General features: G+C 40.5%; 1 protein-coding gene across 3 annotated transcripts in view; it reads left to right on the top strand.

The window, feature by feature from the left end:
• Grid1 (glutamate ionotropic receptor delta type subunit 1) overlaps positions 1-16,047 on the top strand; it is a 727,989-nt gene that overhangs the window by 675,277 nt on the left and 36,665 nt on the right. For all 3 annotated transcript variants that reach the window (XM_052733985.1, XM_052733986.1, XM_052733987.1), the window contains one exon: positions 1,104-1,299. In XM_052733985.1, coding sequence (XP_052589945.1) covers positions 1,104-1,299 — 196 coding nt within the window. The remainder of the gene's footprint in view (positions 1-1,103; positions 1,300-16,047) is intronic.

The raw sequence follows: 16,047 nt of genomic DNA on the forward strand, positions 1-16,047 counted from the left end.
GGAGGCTCCACAGGTGTTGGTCTAAATTTCATGAGTTCCCACTAGTTTGGTTTGGTTGTCTCTGTAGGTTTCTCCATCATGATCTTGATGCCCTTTGCTCGTAGATGAGAACATAAAGGAATGGGATGGTTGAGCTGGAACATGGATGGAGTGGAGAACAATGAAAGAAATACCATGATAGAGGGAGACATCATGGGGATAGGGAGAAACCGGGTGTTAGGGAAGTTCCCAGGAATCCACAAGGATGACCCCAGCTTAGACTACTAGCAATAGTGGAGAGGGTGCCTGAACTGGCTTACCCCAGTAATCAGATTGGTGAATACCCTAACTGTCATCAGAGAGCCTTCATCCAGTAACAGATGGAAGCAGATGCAGAGATCCACAGCTAAACACCAGCCTGAACTCTAGGAGTCTAGTCAAAGAGAGAGAAGAGGAATTCTATCAGTATCTTCTAAATACCTTTCAACACTTAAAAAAAATATAAGGAGATCCATATAAAAATCCACTTTTCATTACTTTCTTAAAAAATCAAATTGGTTGCTAGGTGCTCAGCATCATTATTAATTGACTGGAACTCTAGCATATCTGCAAGTTTTAGAGGGGATACCTCTTAATTGATTCAGCATCATAGTGTGTGTCTGTGCCACAGTAACCCCAAGTGTCAGGGCTAGCCATCCCCATCATCCATCTTATCTGCTCAGCTTTTGGACGCTCAGGGGAGAAACCCTCAGTAATTGGTGTTTTGTGTCGCCTTGACTCTATTATACTGCGAATTTATGCCTTGATATAGATATATATTTTTGTAGCTAGACTCAATGCTTGCTGATGGCAGGAATCATTTCTTACTTACTGTTTTATACCTTGAGCTCAACCTGTAACCTGGTTTTATATGCCGTGGTAATCTTATTGAGGAAACGTGGCTGTGGCATATGGAGGCCTGGCTCCAGGCTGAGGGACTGAGACATTTGGATGCTGGGTATGAGAAATGTGGCTAATGGGTCAGTGCAGGGCTTAGAACTCAGGAGGGGCTTGCAGCCCATTTTTTCCTTACAATGTGTAGTATGTAGCAAGTACCAATGTGTCACTCCCTTTCTGCCTTTCAGGACATTTCAGGACCTGTCCAAACAACTGGAGATGTCGTATGGCACTGTCCGGGATTCTGCTGTCTATGAGTACTTCAGAGCCAAGGGTACCAATCCCCTGGAGCAGGATAGCACTTTTGCTGAGCTCTGGCGGACCATAAGCAAGAATGGAGGCGCTGACAACTGTGTATCCAATCCTTCCGAAGGCATCAGGAAGGTAGGCAAGAATTGGCGTCAGGGCATGTGTGCTGGGATAGGGGCCATGGATTTTATCATCCTTTAGACCAGAAATACCTTCCCAGAAGCATCTGCTTGTAGGAAATCTATCCTCTTACTGCTCACATCGATGTCCATTCTTAGCTGTCAAAGCAGAGGGACTGTGGAGTAAATACCGTCTAAGTTTCTGCCAGAAAGCTGGTCAGGGTAGAGCAGACAGGTTCAAACAGAGCCTGTGCTTCTCTCCACATATTGTGGTACTGTGGAGCCTCCCCTGACAGGAGAAAGCACGTGGTACAAGTAGAGCCCAAGGGAGCAAGGAGCACCTTCAGGACAGGTGTGCTCATGGTGGGTCGACCAGGATACTAGCCTAGGGAAGAGCACACATGGGACAAAGATGATCTGCGAACTCTTTGGGCTGTACTGTGGAGAAGAGGTATGTTTGGGGGATGGTGGGAAGGAAGGACAGTGGTTCTGGGATAGAGCCTGTACTGGAGAGGGAAGAGGCCAGAGCCAGAGCAGAAGGTCAGAGAAAACCCATCATTCTCTTCTAGTTCTCTTCTCTTGTTGTGATAAACACCATGGCCAAAAGCAACTGGGAAAGGGAGGGTTATTTTTTTCAATCTTGGGATTCCAGGTTACAGTCCATCTTTGAGGAAAGGCAGGCAGGAACGAGAAAGTGGAAACCATGGAGAAATGCTGCTTATTGGCTTGCTCTCCCTGAAATGCTCAGCCGGATTTATTATATAACCCAGACCCACTGCCCTAGGGATGGCACTATCCACAGTGGGCTGGACCCTCCTATTTAAATTACCAGTCAAGAAAATGTCCTCACAGACAATGCCACAGGCCAATATGTTGGGGTCAGTTCTTCAATTGAGGTTCCCTCTTCCCAGGTAACACTAGGTTGTGTCAAGCTAACGGTAAAATCTAATGAGGACGGTTACTGTCCTGAGTACCTTGGCAGATACTGCTCCTTTATTTAGCCTGGTTCCTACAGTAACCTGCACTGAGAGTTGCCATATCATCAAAGAGATGAATCTCAGAGACATGGAGTCTCACTTACGCTTAGGTCCAGACTCCTTGTCCAATTGGGATCCAGACTCAAAATTGAAATTCATTGCCATGTACTGTTCTGTGGTTTTTAAAGCTTGATGGGGAGGAAAGTGGTGGGATAAATGCAGGTGTCTTGTGCTGCTGCTGTTGCTGTTGGCATCCTTCTGTCCAGAAATCCTAGCATGGGCAGCCATGTCCCTAAGGCCACTATGAGGGGTATCCAAACTGTGAGTGACCGCAAGGCCACACTGCAGTCTTTCTGCCCAGCATCCTCACTGGGACCTCTTATCCTTCCTTCTCACTCTCCTCTCCCTACCTGAAGAATTCTGCCATCACTCCAACACACACAAAAACGTATACTCCTTTATTCCTCTCCTTGGTCATTCAGTAACTGTCTGTCCTTTCTGCACTGTGCCAAGGATATGAACTCAACTTGGGCAAATTTCTGTGACCACCAAGTCACATTACTATGCTCTTCATGAGAATAGCTCACCCCCAAACCTTCCAGCCCCATCCCAGAAGAACCCTAGGACATCGAAAAGGAGAGGCCTCACCTCTGTGTGGGAAGCTTGGTATGTTCTAGCAGAATGTGGTTTCTGTTTCATTACCTCAATGTGTGGTGGATCCTAACTGGGAACACATTCTTACACACCTATTTGCAAGGACTTAAGACTCTATAACATATATGGTAGTTTTTGAAGTCTTTGTATTTAACCAGAATAATAAAATATTACATAACTGTGCCATTATCATGCTTACTAGATTAGGCCTTCTTAATTTATACTGCGCTATACTTGATGCTCCAGCCTTGAGCTTCTGGGTTCTCGTATATTCATGACATCCAGTATTGTGGTAACAGATGACTTCCTTTGGAGATAACGAACACAAGATTGACTAATTGCCTTTGTGTGAATGTAAGGCCCGAGTGAGGATCTTGGAGTTCCTTCTCTTGGCCTCTGTATCTCAGAAGGAGTTGATTCTCCATCTACAGAGGATCATAGAAAGACTTAGTGAAATAGAGCTACACACACCACTTCTTAGGAAGTAAAAGGTAGTTATTTATCAGGAGACATTTTAAAGATGAAGTAGTAACAACACATGTGCCCAAATATGACGAACATCAATAATGTATGATGGACTTCTGCAAATCAAAAAGGAAAGCTCAATCAATGTAGTGAAAAATGGGCCAAAGTCTTACACAGGCATTCACAGAGCAGCAACACATATGGCCAATAATCACAGGAAGAGATGCTTAAAGTCATTAGTGTTTTATGAAATGCAAATTAAGATAATAAAGATATATCATTTTATACCAATTAGCCTGGTACAAAATGAGAGGTGCGAGAGAAGATGAAGAGTAACAGGTGCTTAACTGCTGGGGGGATTGCACTCGATACAGCTCCTTTGGAAAAGGGTTGCCATCCGGTTATAGAATGAGATGTCATGTATTCTGTGGCCCAGCAATTCCTCTCCTGGGTATCCACCAAAAATAAATGTCCACACGAACTCCTGGAGACAGGGAAGGCCATGGTAACATTGGTTATAGAGCCCAAACTCTGGAAACAATCCAAACAGCCAATAAGATGGAGAAAAACATCCACAATAAAATGGATGAGCTACAGCTGCCTTGAAGGGTATAGATGAATCTTAGCAGAATAATATCGAACAAAAATGCATTATAGACAATTTCATATGGGTCAACTAATAGAAAATAACTTGCATCATCACCCCTTTTAAAAAATGTATGAAGCACTCTGAGATACACATCCAAGTAGTGATAAAATACAAGAGTCACCATGGCAATTGCTGCAGATGGGAGACATGGGGAGCAAGTAAGAGAGAAGTTGTTACTTACTGTTAGAGTAAGTCAGGGTCACTGTTAGCTGTTGGATAGCAGTGGTTTTTTTTTTATATTTTCATGTCACAGAATAATAAATAGTAAATGATTCAATTATAAACAAGAACCATGAACAGATTTCCTAAAGCAAGGTGTATAATTAATATCATTCTATGTATCTTTCTACTCCACTGAATAAATCCAGATAAATTCAAGCAGAGTCTGGCTCCAGACATGTGCCAGCCCCTTTCCTGCTTTGGTGTTGGGAAAGCCAACACATACCACTGAAACCCTCTGGGAGGTGACAAATCTGGAGATGGGTCTTGGGGAGATGCCTCCCCTCAGTCTTAGTCAGCCCGAGTCCATTGCTCATGGTTTGCTCATGAGTAAAGGAGTATAAAATAAAAACAAACAGTGAAGGATGCAAATAAAGGGTCCTTATCGGAGCCCATTACTTCGTGATACCTCATGCAGGCTTTCATTGACAGTGTCATAAAAGTGAGTTTATAGTATTGCCAGAAAATGAAGAATGCTATTTTTTTAAAAAAATTGGAAAAAGAGCTCAGATTCCCTAGCAAATCTTTCCCCTCCATTTGTTTGTATGCAAGGTCTGGACCGAAAAACTTTCTATCTTCATCTGTGGCGCCATCCCTCCCTGCATGAAATTTGCATGCTTGGTAACAACGTTATGGATCACGAGGCTACAGCAGACCAGACTTCATATGGTTATGCCCTAAGTGCAGACCATGCTCTAAATCCAAACACCATAAGGAAAATTGACAAATAGGAAGACCTGGGCTGCAGTCTAATGTCTGTTCTAAGAGCAGTCTCTCCAAACACCAGTCAGAACCTGCTTGCTCCTGTGCACTGCAGATTGCCCTGTAGAGGCTAAGAGATGCCTACCAAGGGGTTTCTTCTGGAGCTGCCTCTAACCTCAGAAGGACAATCACACTAAAAATTTCCAGTTGCTCTTTGGTGACTCTGGCTCCATTTCCAGACAGTGTGCAATAATGGACCAATAGCTGATTGCTGCTAAAGTCAAGGATCTTAGTGTCTGGGCAAAGCTGGAGAAAGTGCCATTATTTTTTATTTGGAAGTACTGCAGTTTTTAATGACTTGAAACCAACTTAGGTGCGATATTGCTTAGGAAGGAGCAATCCCTTTTCTACAGTAGCAGAACTGGAAAAGGGGTTACCCCACAGCTGAGTTCTACTGCTTCATGCCCTGTGCTGCCCAGGCAAGGAAGAGCACAGAACTTCCTAGGCCACAAGGAAGACAGCAAGAAGCAATCTAGAAAGAAAAGGAATGTTTATTTACAAAGAGAGCACATTACTTACTTCTTACAAAACTGCCAGTCATCTGGTATGTCTCAATAAATAGTGCGTTCTTCCTGAAAGAGTCATTTGTTTGCTTTCTATAGGAACAGCCTCAGATGGATCAAGCCCATAGTTCCTGCCCTCTGTTAGCAGATTACTAGCCTTAGGTTTTTCTGATGGAAGAAGCAGGGAAAACATGTCCAGGCTTACTTTCAGGCTTATGTTTTCATAGCCTTCTCCTAGAAGGGAATCCTTCTGGTCCTGAAGGATGTGTGGCAGAAAGAGGGGGAGGGGCTGCCTTCACTCTTCTCAACCACATATACTTATCAGACCAAAGGAAGACTGGGTAGTCAACATTGTCCATGCATGCAGGATAATTTTGTTGAAATTCTTCTTTAGGTTGCATCTTGAAGTTAGCTTACTAACCTGTTTGTTTCCTTGGGGCCTTTTTCATGCATCCTTAGTTTTGGCTAATCCATCTCCCAGGCCCTCCTCTCCCTTGTCCCACTGTGCCATCCATGCTTAATCTTCATTATTCTTCCCTCTCTCTTCTTTTCACGTGTGTTCTACTATCCTCTAACTTATATTTTCTTTGATTTGGGATGCATGATAGTAGGCATCTATATAGCTTTTCATAACTCCTCCCTTTGAATTATACCTGCTTTTCACTTCCTGATTTCCACCATAGCCACCCACTCCTCCCTGTGTAAAAGCCTTTCTGTGCCCAGCATTCTACCCACAGTTCATTTTGCATATGATCCCACCACCACCTCCAAGGCTCAGGGAAGATCACAGAAGAGGCCTTGAAAAGAGCGTAAGGCCTGGAGGATAGGGAGAAGTGCTGTGACATGCTGGGTTCTAGACATGATAAGACTATCACAATCATGATCTCACAGTATCTGTGGTTGTCTGCACAGGATTTGTCATGCTGGAAAAAATTCCAGCATAGATGGATAGGTGGACTCCCGAACAAAGCTCTTACTGAGAAACCATTGGCAGTGGATGGTTGCTGGGGGAGGAGGATCCCTGTTTGTTGAGGGTGTGGCCATTAGTAGGTTTTCCATGTTCCAGTGGAATGCCCCAGACCCACACACTAATAGGCAGCTTTAGCCGAGTGGGTTGTGAGAAAAAGAAGATAGGTAAAGTTGCGAGGGAGGCATATTGTGGAGAATATAGAGAGCTGGAAGGAGGAAATGGTAGTAGATAGTGATCATATTTCACTGTCCACATATATGAAACTCTCAAAACTAAAGAAAACATTTTAAAAACCATAAAGACTCATCAAAGATTGGCAAATCTGTGCCATATGGTTATAATCCAAATATATTTTTTTGTAAATGTTACTAGAAAATGTCTCCACCCGTTCATTTACATTCCATTTATATCTTATATCCTGCTAATCTAGCAGAGTTGATAGAGACCATATGGCTTTTGAAGCCAAAAATAATTATTATCTATCAGTTTACCAAAGAAATTCATGACTATTGGCTTATAATAGAGTTGTGTTGTGTATCACCCACTTGCTCACAGGCCCTGCTAGTTACTCATCATCTAGATGGCTGCACCATCTAGAAGTTCATGGGGACTTCTAAAGTGCTGTAATCTATCTATACACCATTGCATAGCTCATAAGCTCCTCAAGTGGCTCATTATCTAGTGCCCTACCACCTAGGAGCTCATAAGTACCTTCAGTAATTCATCCTCGATTCACTACCCAGCAGCTCATGTTTTAACCCTTGTCTCAGTTACGGTTTCTATTGCTGCATTGAAACACCATGACCAAGATTAACTTGGGGAGGAAAGGGTTTATTTGGCCTATACTTCTACATTATAGTCTATCATGGAAGGAAGCCAGGACAGGAACTCAAACAGGGCAGGAAACTGGAGGTAGGAGCTGATGTAGAGACCATAGAGGGTTACTGCTTACTGGATTGGTCTTCATGGCTTGCTTGCTTAGCCTGCTTTCTTATAGAACCAAGGACCACCAGTCCAGGGATGGCACCACCCACAATGGACTGGGCCCTCCCTCATCAATCACTATTTAAGAAAATGTCCTATGGGCTTGCCTACAGCTCCATCTTATGGAAGCATTTTCTTAATTGAGGTTCCCTTCTCTCAGATGACTGTAGCTTGAGTCAAGTTGACATAAAACTATCCAGCACAGCCCTATACCATCTAGTAGCTCACAGGCCCTTTGAATAGTTCATAATTTAGCTCTGCACCATTGTGTTGTTTACAGCCTCATATCATAGCTCCTCATCTAGCACTGCACCGTCCAGATGCAGGGTCTCCTGGGTACCTCTAGTGGCTCTTCCTCTGTCTTTGCACCATCTAGTAACGTGTTCCCTGTCTTTCTTGTTCCTTCCAGTCCATCTCAAGTGACATAAGAACTTCTCCATCATTGTACTAGAACCAAGTTTTGTACTAGCCTGATATAATCTCACCTTGAAATCCATTGTGCACTCTCTGAGCATAAGACATGGGGCCAAGTGGCTTACATACACTGTTGTTTACATCCTAAACAGTCCACTTGACTTCCATGGTCTCCAAAATGTAGAAATGGGACTTTAGCCTAAGAAAGGGTGACTGCCCAATGTTACACAGAGAAGAGTGGAGCAGGCACTAAGCCAGTGTTGCCTGTTGCCACAGGCTAGCCCTGCCATTTCATCCCCTCAATGTGTTTGTACTTTACATACACACACATGCTTTCATTTCCTCTCCACTTGCATACTAAACTAGTAAGCTATGTGCCTAGCTGCCATTTTGAAATCTTATCCATCCTTCCATGTGTCACAGAAGAGATTATTTAGATGTGTGGCTTTATTTTTTTGGCTCCCAAACTATTAAAATTATCAATTGCAGGAATTCTGAGATACAGAATTGAGCTTGCAAGTGGTTCAAATTTATATGATAATAACTATGTCACATGAAGTCAGACTTTAATGTTGCTGGTGGGAATATTTTTTTTCTTTAGCTAAATCAACTCCACCAAGTAACATCCAACATAACCCAGTGTCTGTGCGATGTCGTCCTGATCCGGATTGCCAAACGATTAAGCCTTTCCATAAATCAGACCTAATATTTAATAACATTGTCAAATAGAATATAGTGTTAATAGTTTAAATGTCAATCTTTACAGCTCATTGAGTTCTTTGAATAAATAGATGAGTAGCTTGTCTCAGACCTTGTGGCTGGAGACAGTAATTTTTCAGGGAGGGAAGTAGCTTTTGAGGCTGCAGTCTTCACAGAAAGTATTTGTTCCCTCTTAGTGCGTATCACTGAGGTCACAAAGTAAGAAAAATGCAAGGAGAATATGATGCACACATCTTACTTATTTTTCCACCCATCTAATGCTTGCCTGGGTACCACCTCTCAGTGCCTGCAGTGGTTCCTGCCCTCTTCCTTTTTGTTCTGTGGTGAGGGCTACTCTCAATGTGTGCACTCCCAGCTGAATGTCAGCGATCAATTCTGTGAGGGGAGAGGGGAGGTGTTCCCCAGAAACACTGCAGTACTCCACTGAGAGACTGGAAACTTTAGAACTCCATAGCACCCACCTTTGGTAGGAGCTGGGTGATGGAGATGTCAGTGTATGTGGCAGCATCCTGGTTCCGTGGCTTAGTGGGAGTTCCTACTGAGAAGAGAGGGATGCTTCCCCAAAAGAGCGCTTCCTGTGCTTTTGGGATGCTTGATTGAAAGACCAGGGTGGATTTGCATAGATAAAGAGAAAAGGGATGGCAAGATACAGGCAGTGGAGAGCATCAACTACTGATACCTAACTGCATGCGTTAGGACATAAATTATGTCTTCTATTTGCTTCCAAGTTAGTATGGAGTGCGATTTTCTGAGCATCCTTCCTTCTAAGCCACTCACACTGGATGATCAGTTTTTCATTTCTATACCTTTTGTATCTGCTTTAAGGCACTTTATCCATTTTACAGGCTGAATGGTCTCTTCTCTTTACTCATTCATTTATTCATTCATTCCCTATTCACTCATCGTGGAAAGGCAGTGTGAGTGGATTTTGCCTAGGAGTTCTACACATGAGTATAAATTGCATGTAATTTAATCTGTGGCTTTGAGCAATTGAATTCACCTTGTTGAATCATTGGTAAGACTTCAGGAATGTCTGCCCAGCTGCGATATGGATTTACCAGTGTGTAAAGTTGGAAGAAACCAGTGAGGATTGTAGCCCAAGGTATTCAGTAGATGTCAGGACCTTGTCTTAGCATCTGCCAATAAAATAAAGACAAACACACCTCAATCTTTCATGAAGAACAACTGGCATTCATAGAATAAGATGCATATATATGTTGTTTATCTCATGAGTTTAGGCACAATATACATTTTCATCACCTTCAAATGTTCTCTGGGCATGTTCTACATACAGAATACACAGGATTGCATTTACCTTTCTTGTGGTTCATATAATTGGATTCAGAATATAAATATTCGCATTCACCTTGCTTCTATAAGACTGGCCTATGACATCGTGATTATCAGTATCATAACTTTTCTTCCTTTTGTTTTTGGTCTTTTGAATAGCATTCCGTTTTAAGAATAATTCTCAACTTGTTTATCCACTCTGTTAGGAGCACATTGCCATTGTTGACAATTTAGGGCTATTATGAATAGAACAATGTAAGTTTTTACAGAAGTCTTATGTGTAGTTAGGTTTCCATTTTTCTTTGCTAGATACAAAGTGGTGGGCCTGCATGGTCATGGAGTAGGTGTGCATCTACTGTCATATAGAAATGCCTGCTTGGTGTTATGCGGCTTCATATACCCACCAGCAACACACTACTTATGTAAATCCAGATTCCTAGACATTCCAACCAACACTAATGTTGCCAGTCTTTGTGAATGACTTTGAATTTACAGCCAATTTTAACTTTTTGGCAAAATTATAGTCAATTCAGTGGGAGTAAAGAACTACCTCATTAATTGTTTTAAGTTGGTGACTACTGATGCTAAATAGTTTTTCATGTGCTTGTTGGGCTCCCATACATCTTCTTCAGAAGTGTGAGCTCAAGTCTTTTGTTAATTTTTAGTGGGCTTTTCATCTTTTCATTGTTGATTTATATGAATTTTTAATGTATTCTAGATATAAGTCCTCAATGAACCATAAGTGCTACAAATATAATTCTCAGAGTGTAGCTGGCCCATTCATTTTCTTAATGGTGTCTTTTAAGAAGCAGAAAATTTTAATTTTGATAAAACATTTTTTATCCTTTTTTTTGCTTCTTTTATGGTTAATATTTCTGTCCTGACTAAAAACGATTGCCTAATCTAACATTCGAAGTTTCTTCTAGAAGTTTTAATTTTTAGTATTATGTTGTATATAAAGTACATGTTTTTACTTGGAATGAAGTAGCTGTCCAGGTTCACTTATTGTCTATAATATGTTCACTTGAATGAGCATCATTTGCTAAAAAAAAAAACAAAAAAAAAAAAACAAAAAAACAACTTGGCTAGCCCAATACATAAAGGAGTTCCCCTTAACTGATAATCAGAGACAACATACATGTTATTCTGTTTCCTAATCCTGTATAGCCCCTCTTGATCAGTCTGTTCTGATACCAGTACAAAAATGATGAGTGTAGTTTTACAGTATCTATAAGTTAGGAGCATGAATCTTTTAATCTTCTCATATAAAATTGATTGTGCACCTCTGAACTCTTCACTTTTATTTAAATCTTAGAATTATCTTGTCGATTTCTTTAAAAAATTGTTGAGATTTTAATAGATACAGCATTTAATGTATAGAAAAATTGGATGAAAATACATCTCCTTATAATACTGAGTCCTAAATATGATTTGCTCTGAAAAACATAATCGACTAAATTTTACTTCATTGATGTTCATTGTTGCTTCTATTTTGATTTCAGCTTGTCTTAAATTTTTGTCTTCTGTTTATTTTAATTGTGATTTTTCTCTGTAGTCATATAGTTTTTTTAATGTTAGGCTATAGATAATTTTATATCTGTTTTCTTTCCTAATATAAGTGATAAATCTACTTGCTTTTCTCTAAGCACTATCTACAATTTTAAATGTTGTTTTTTAATTTTCATTAAGTTCAAAATATGAAGTATCAGTAGATAACAATAATGTAGTATGCGTTTTTAAAAAGTTAGAAGAAAGAATTTAAAAAGTTTTGTCATGAAGAGATGATGAATATTTGAAATGATAAGCATATTTAACTTTTTTTAAACATTATGAGTATGTACAGGTATCATGCATGACATGGTACCCATTTCATGTGAATACTGTTTTTATGTATCAATTAAAATTTAAAAATAAAAATAAAACAATAATTTTTAGATGAAAAAATGATGTTTCACACTAAATTTAATGTCCAAGTGTCCCTACTGAATTCAAGTAGGCAAAAACCAATGGCTGTGATTTAGTTTTGAAAAGACCATGGGGCACAGAACAGGGATTCCTTTACTTGGTGAGTGAGGTTGGAGACTGCCTATAACAGTTTTATCATGCACACATATTTTACAGTCCACATGTCGCTGTGCTTTTCTGTTTTGTAGAGAAGAGTATAAGACTGCAAGAGAAAACTGTCAAGCAGGAAATTATACAAACAGAAAGAGAATGGAATTCAGAGAGGCAGAAAAGGCTGCTGAACTCGGTGTGAACAATGCCCATTTGTATCTCACTAAATGTACAGTTTCCTTGTAGGAGGATGAAGGTGATGATGTTTTCCCTGCTTTTCCTGAACTTGGGCTTCCGTCTTCTGAGTTCTAGAGGCCTTGGCAACTGAAAGTTCCTGAGTCCCTTTCCCAGCTTTAACTGTGTGGTGCATCCCAACTCCACATGTGCATAACCATCCCCAATCCATGGCACTATTAAAATAAGTGATTTTGATAGGAAAAATACATAAGCTATATGCTTACAATTCATATGTAATATTTAACAATTAAGAAAATGCTAAAAAAAATAAAAAGAAAGAAAGAAAAAATGCTAAGGTCGATGAAATGGCTCAGCAGATAAAATCACTTGACATGCAAACTTGAATGCATGTCAAGTGATCTCTGTAGAGTATGGGGAAGGAGAGACAGCTTCTGAAAGTTGTCTTCTGTGCATGTGCCCTCATCTGTGTATGGTGCCCACACTCACACATATCACACACACAAATAATAAAGTAAACCAAAATAAGCAGAGTAAGCCAAATTTAACCCTTTTTACCACTCTCTAAATCTGAATCCAGGAATTATTTTAATCTTTTGTATATTTCTATCAAATGTTTACGTATTTATTATGTTCTAATATGTATTTTATCATTACTGTTGTAAAACTCAATCATTTAGAGCCTAACTTTCTGTTAATTAGATACAAGGGAATTTACCTAAGTATTCTGTTCTTGGTTCTCATTTGGATACATTCTATTTTTTCAGACATGTAAATGTTGTTGTAAGGAACATTTTCATGCCTAATGTTTTTCAACAGTTAGTACATTTATTTCTGTAGGTCTATTTTCCAAAAGTAAAGTCATAGTATAGAAAAGGGTGTGAATGTTTAAAATATCTTCTTAGCAAAATAATGCTGAGTGTTGCCAAAAACAGAGGTTGAGTTAATTATATACAATCTTATTTGAGGGAATTTTTAAAAATTCAAAAATGGGGAAGGCCCCTCACATTTGTAATCGTAGCACTCTGAGGGTTGAAGCAACAGAATTTGTGAGTTCTAGGCCAGCCTGGGCTGCATAGTGAGGCCGTGTCACTGAAAACAGGAGCAATAGCATCCCCTAAAAATTTTGGACTTCATTATCCTCTTCCCCGTTAAATTCTTGTGATTTATTTTTAGGGAAAATTATCTTTTACTTTTTATTACATTTTATTTATTTCTCTGTGTCTGTGTGTGCGTGCGTGCATGAGCATGCGTGTGTGTGTGTGTGTGTGTGTGTGTGTGTGTGTGTGTGTGTGTGTGTGTGTGTGTGCATATGCCATAAAGCTCATATGGAGATCAGAGGACACCTTGCAGAAATCTGTTCTCTCTTCAGCCATGTTGGTCCTGGGGAACTAAATTCAGATGGTCAGCTTTGGCACCAAGTTCCTTTATCCCTTGAGTCATCTCACTGGCTTATAATCTTTTTAAGAAACTGGACTTTTGTCTTTGTGTATGTTCATTTGTGTATATGTATTCATGCATTTTTCCCTTATTTTATTCATTATTCTTGGAACTACACTGTTATTAAGACCATTTTTCTCTTACATACTTTTATCTCCTTGAACCAAGTTAGTTTATTAAATAAACTGTGATGCATAAATTGGGGAGCATTTGAAGTAATTTAAGGGGATTATAGTTAAAGCTCTACAGTTGTTCAATAATGAGAAATGATACATAGGCTACACATACAAGCCTCTCTTAGTTGGAGTGCCTATTGCTGTATAAAACACCATGACCAGAAGCAACTTGTACACAAAAGAGTTTATTTCAGCTTATATTTCTAGGTAACAATCCATCACTGAGGGAAGTCAGGGCAGGAACTTGGAGACAGGAACTAATACAGAGGCCAAGGAAGAGTGCTGTTTACCTGAGGGCTTTCTCTGCCTCCTTTCTTAGCCCAGAAGTGACAATGCCCACAATGGACTGGACCCTCCCACATCAATCATCCATCAAGAAAATGCTCTACAGATTTGCCAGCAAGTCTATCCTATGTAGGCATGTCTTGATTAAGAGATTAAGAGTCCTTCCCAGATATTTGTACTGTGTGCCAAATTAACATTAGAATGATCCAGCACAAAGCTCCTTCTCCAGATACATATTACGGTGAAACCGTTTAAAGTATTTGGTATTTTTTTCCATGTATTCATTAGTTGATTCATTTACTAGTGGTGAGATTAATTAACTTGTAAAAGGGGACATGATGCATTCAGTCTAACGCTGAGAATCAATGTAAGGTCAAAAGAAGGTGTACTTTGATTTGGAACTGTATATTATTGTTTCCTTCCCTTCCTTGGGTCTCCAGACCGTGTTGGGACAACATGGAGATGAATCCTCTGACTAGCATTAGAGAGGCCTAGAATGGACAGAAAGTAGGGTGGGTCTCAAGGGACTTCCTGGTAGGCTGAGTCAGTAGCCCACCTGGTGCTCAAACTTGGTTCTTCTATGCCAGCCCCGTCTCCTCATCCTGAGACTCTTAGAAGCATATTCAGAACAATGCCTTGGCTTCTGCCTGCCGCTGACATGACTCTTGTTACCAGAGCCCAAGTGATCCCCTCCCCGAACAACCCTGTACACTGTGGTGCCACCTTTTTTTTCTCTCTCTCTTTTTGTCTGCCAGGCTGACAGCTGGCTGTCTCTCACGCTTTAGTGGGAACACTCATTCTTCCCGCCCCTGCCCCTTACTGCACTGTGCACCCAAGAGCATAGCCTCACAAGATATTATCCACTGCTCAGTGCTCTGTCTGGCAAGGACCTCAGGACTCAGCTTCTCTCCAGTGAGGCTCCTTTTTATGCTGTTGTCTATCCCCAGGAATGACTTAAGGGAAGGTGGAACAAAAATAGTACAGGAACTTTGGAAATTGCGCATGCTTTTAAAAAGCAAACAAAATAAATGTTCAGTGAATAAGAACTGGAAGTGCGTAGGCACAGTTATGAACGTTTCTGTCTTAAGCATGAATGAGCAGGGTTGCTGGGGTACAAGGATAACATGGAGGGCTGTGATGGTCAGGAAAGGGCCGAAGTCCTCTGCCCTGGACCCAGTGGAGCTTGCTCTGTCTGGAGCTCTTTAACATACAGAAGGCTGATTTTGGCCCCTGTATGACCCCTCACTGCTTAATTCTGTTTGATGGTGATTGGTTTGGGATAATACAGTCCAAAGATCAAGGAAAGCCCTTTCTGAGCCTCCCTTATTAAATTCCTTTGCTTTGGGTTTTGAGCATTGCCAAGCAAATCTCGTTATGAATTCTTCAATTACTTTCCTTTGCAATTTTTATAATATGGTAGGGTAAGCTCAAACCAATATCCATGCCATCATGCTAACTCTGATTATTTTCAAACTCCTCATTAGAGGAGGTAGGAGGATGTTGACTCCCCTTAAATCTGATTTTTATTTTACAGATTTCCTCTGCTCTGTAATTTGCTTTGTATCCAACCCTGCTGTACTTCCCCTCAGTGCTGGCTATAAATGTGGGAATAGTCCACTATGTTTGTTCCACTGAATATTATTGCTTTGGGTTTTATGACTTAAGTTTTTGCATTTTGAAGAGAATCGTTTTGTTATTTGATTACATAAAAATCAAGGAGCAGTAGCTGATGAAAACAATTTTGATTTATTGCGTCAGTGAGCTTGTTGGCCATTCTTGCTGACCTTATTTTTATTTCCATTTTCCTGCCATAATGTTGTTTGTCCAGGAGCAAAAAGAGAGAAAGAGAGGACAATAATCCTTCCAAAGAAGAAGAGTGTGAGTGGCTCTGGACTGAAACACCTAATCTTCCTGGGGGTGCTGGGGGGGGCATTTGCCTTGTTCACATTTTGCAAATCCAGAATGCCAAACTCAGTAGAGTCTCATTTACCAATAAAATTATTGCA

Source organism: Peromyscus californicus, unplaced genomic scaffold (assembly GCF_007827085.1).
Source record: "Peromyscus californicus insignis strain IS unplaced genomic scaffold, ASM782708v3 Scaffold_12__1_contigs__length_115047231, whole genome shotgun sequence".
Taxonomy (NCBI): domain Eukaryota; kingdom Metazoa; phylum Chordata; class Mammalia; order Rodentia; family Cricetidae; genus Peromyscus; species Peromyscus californicus.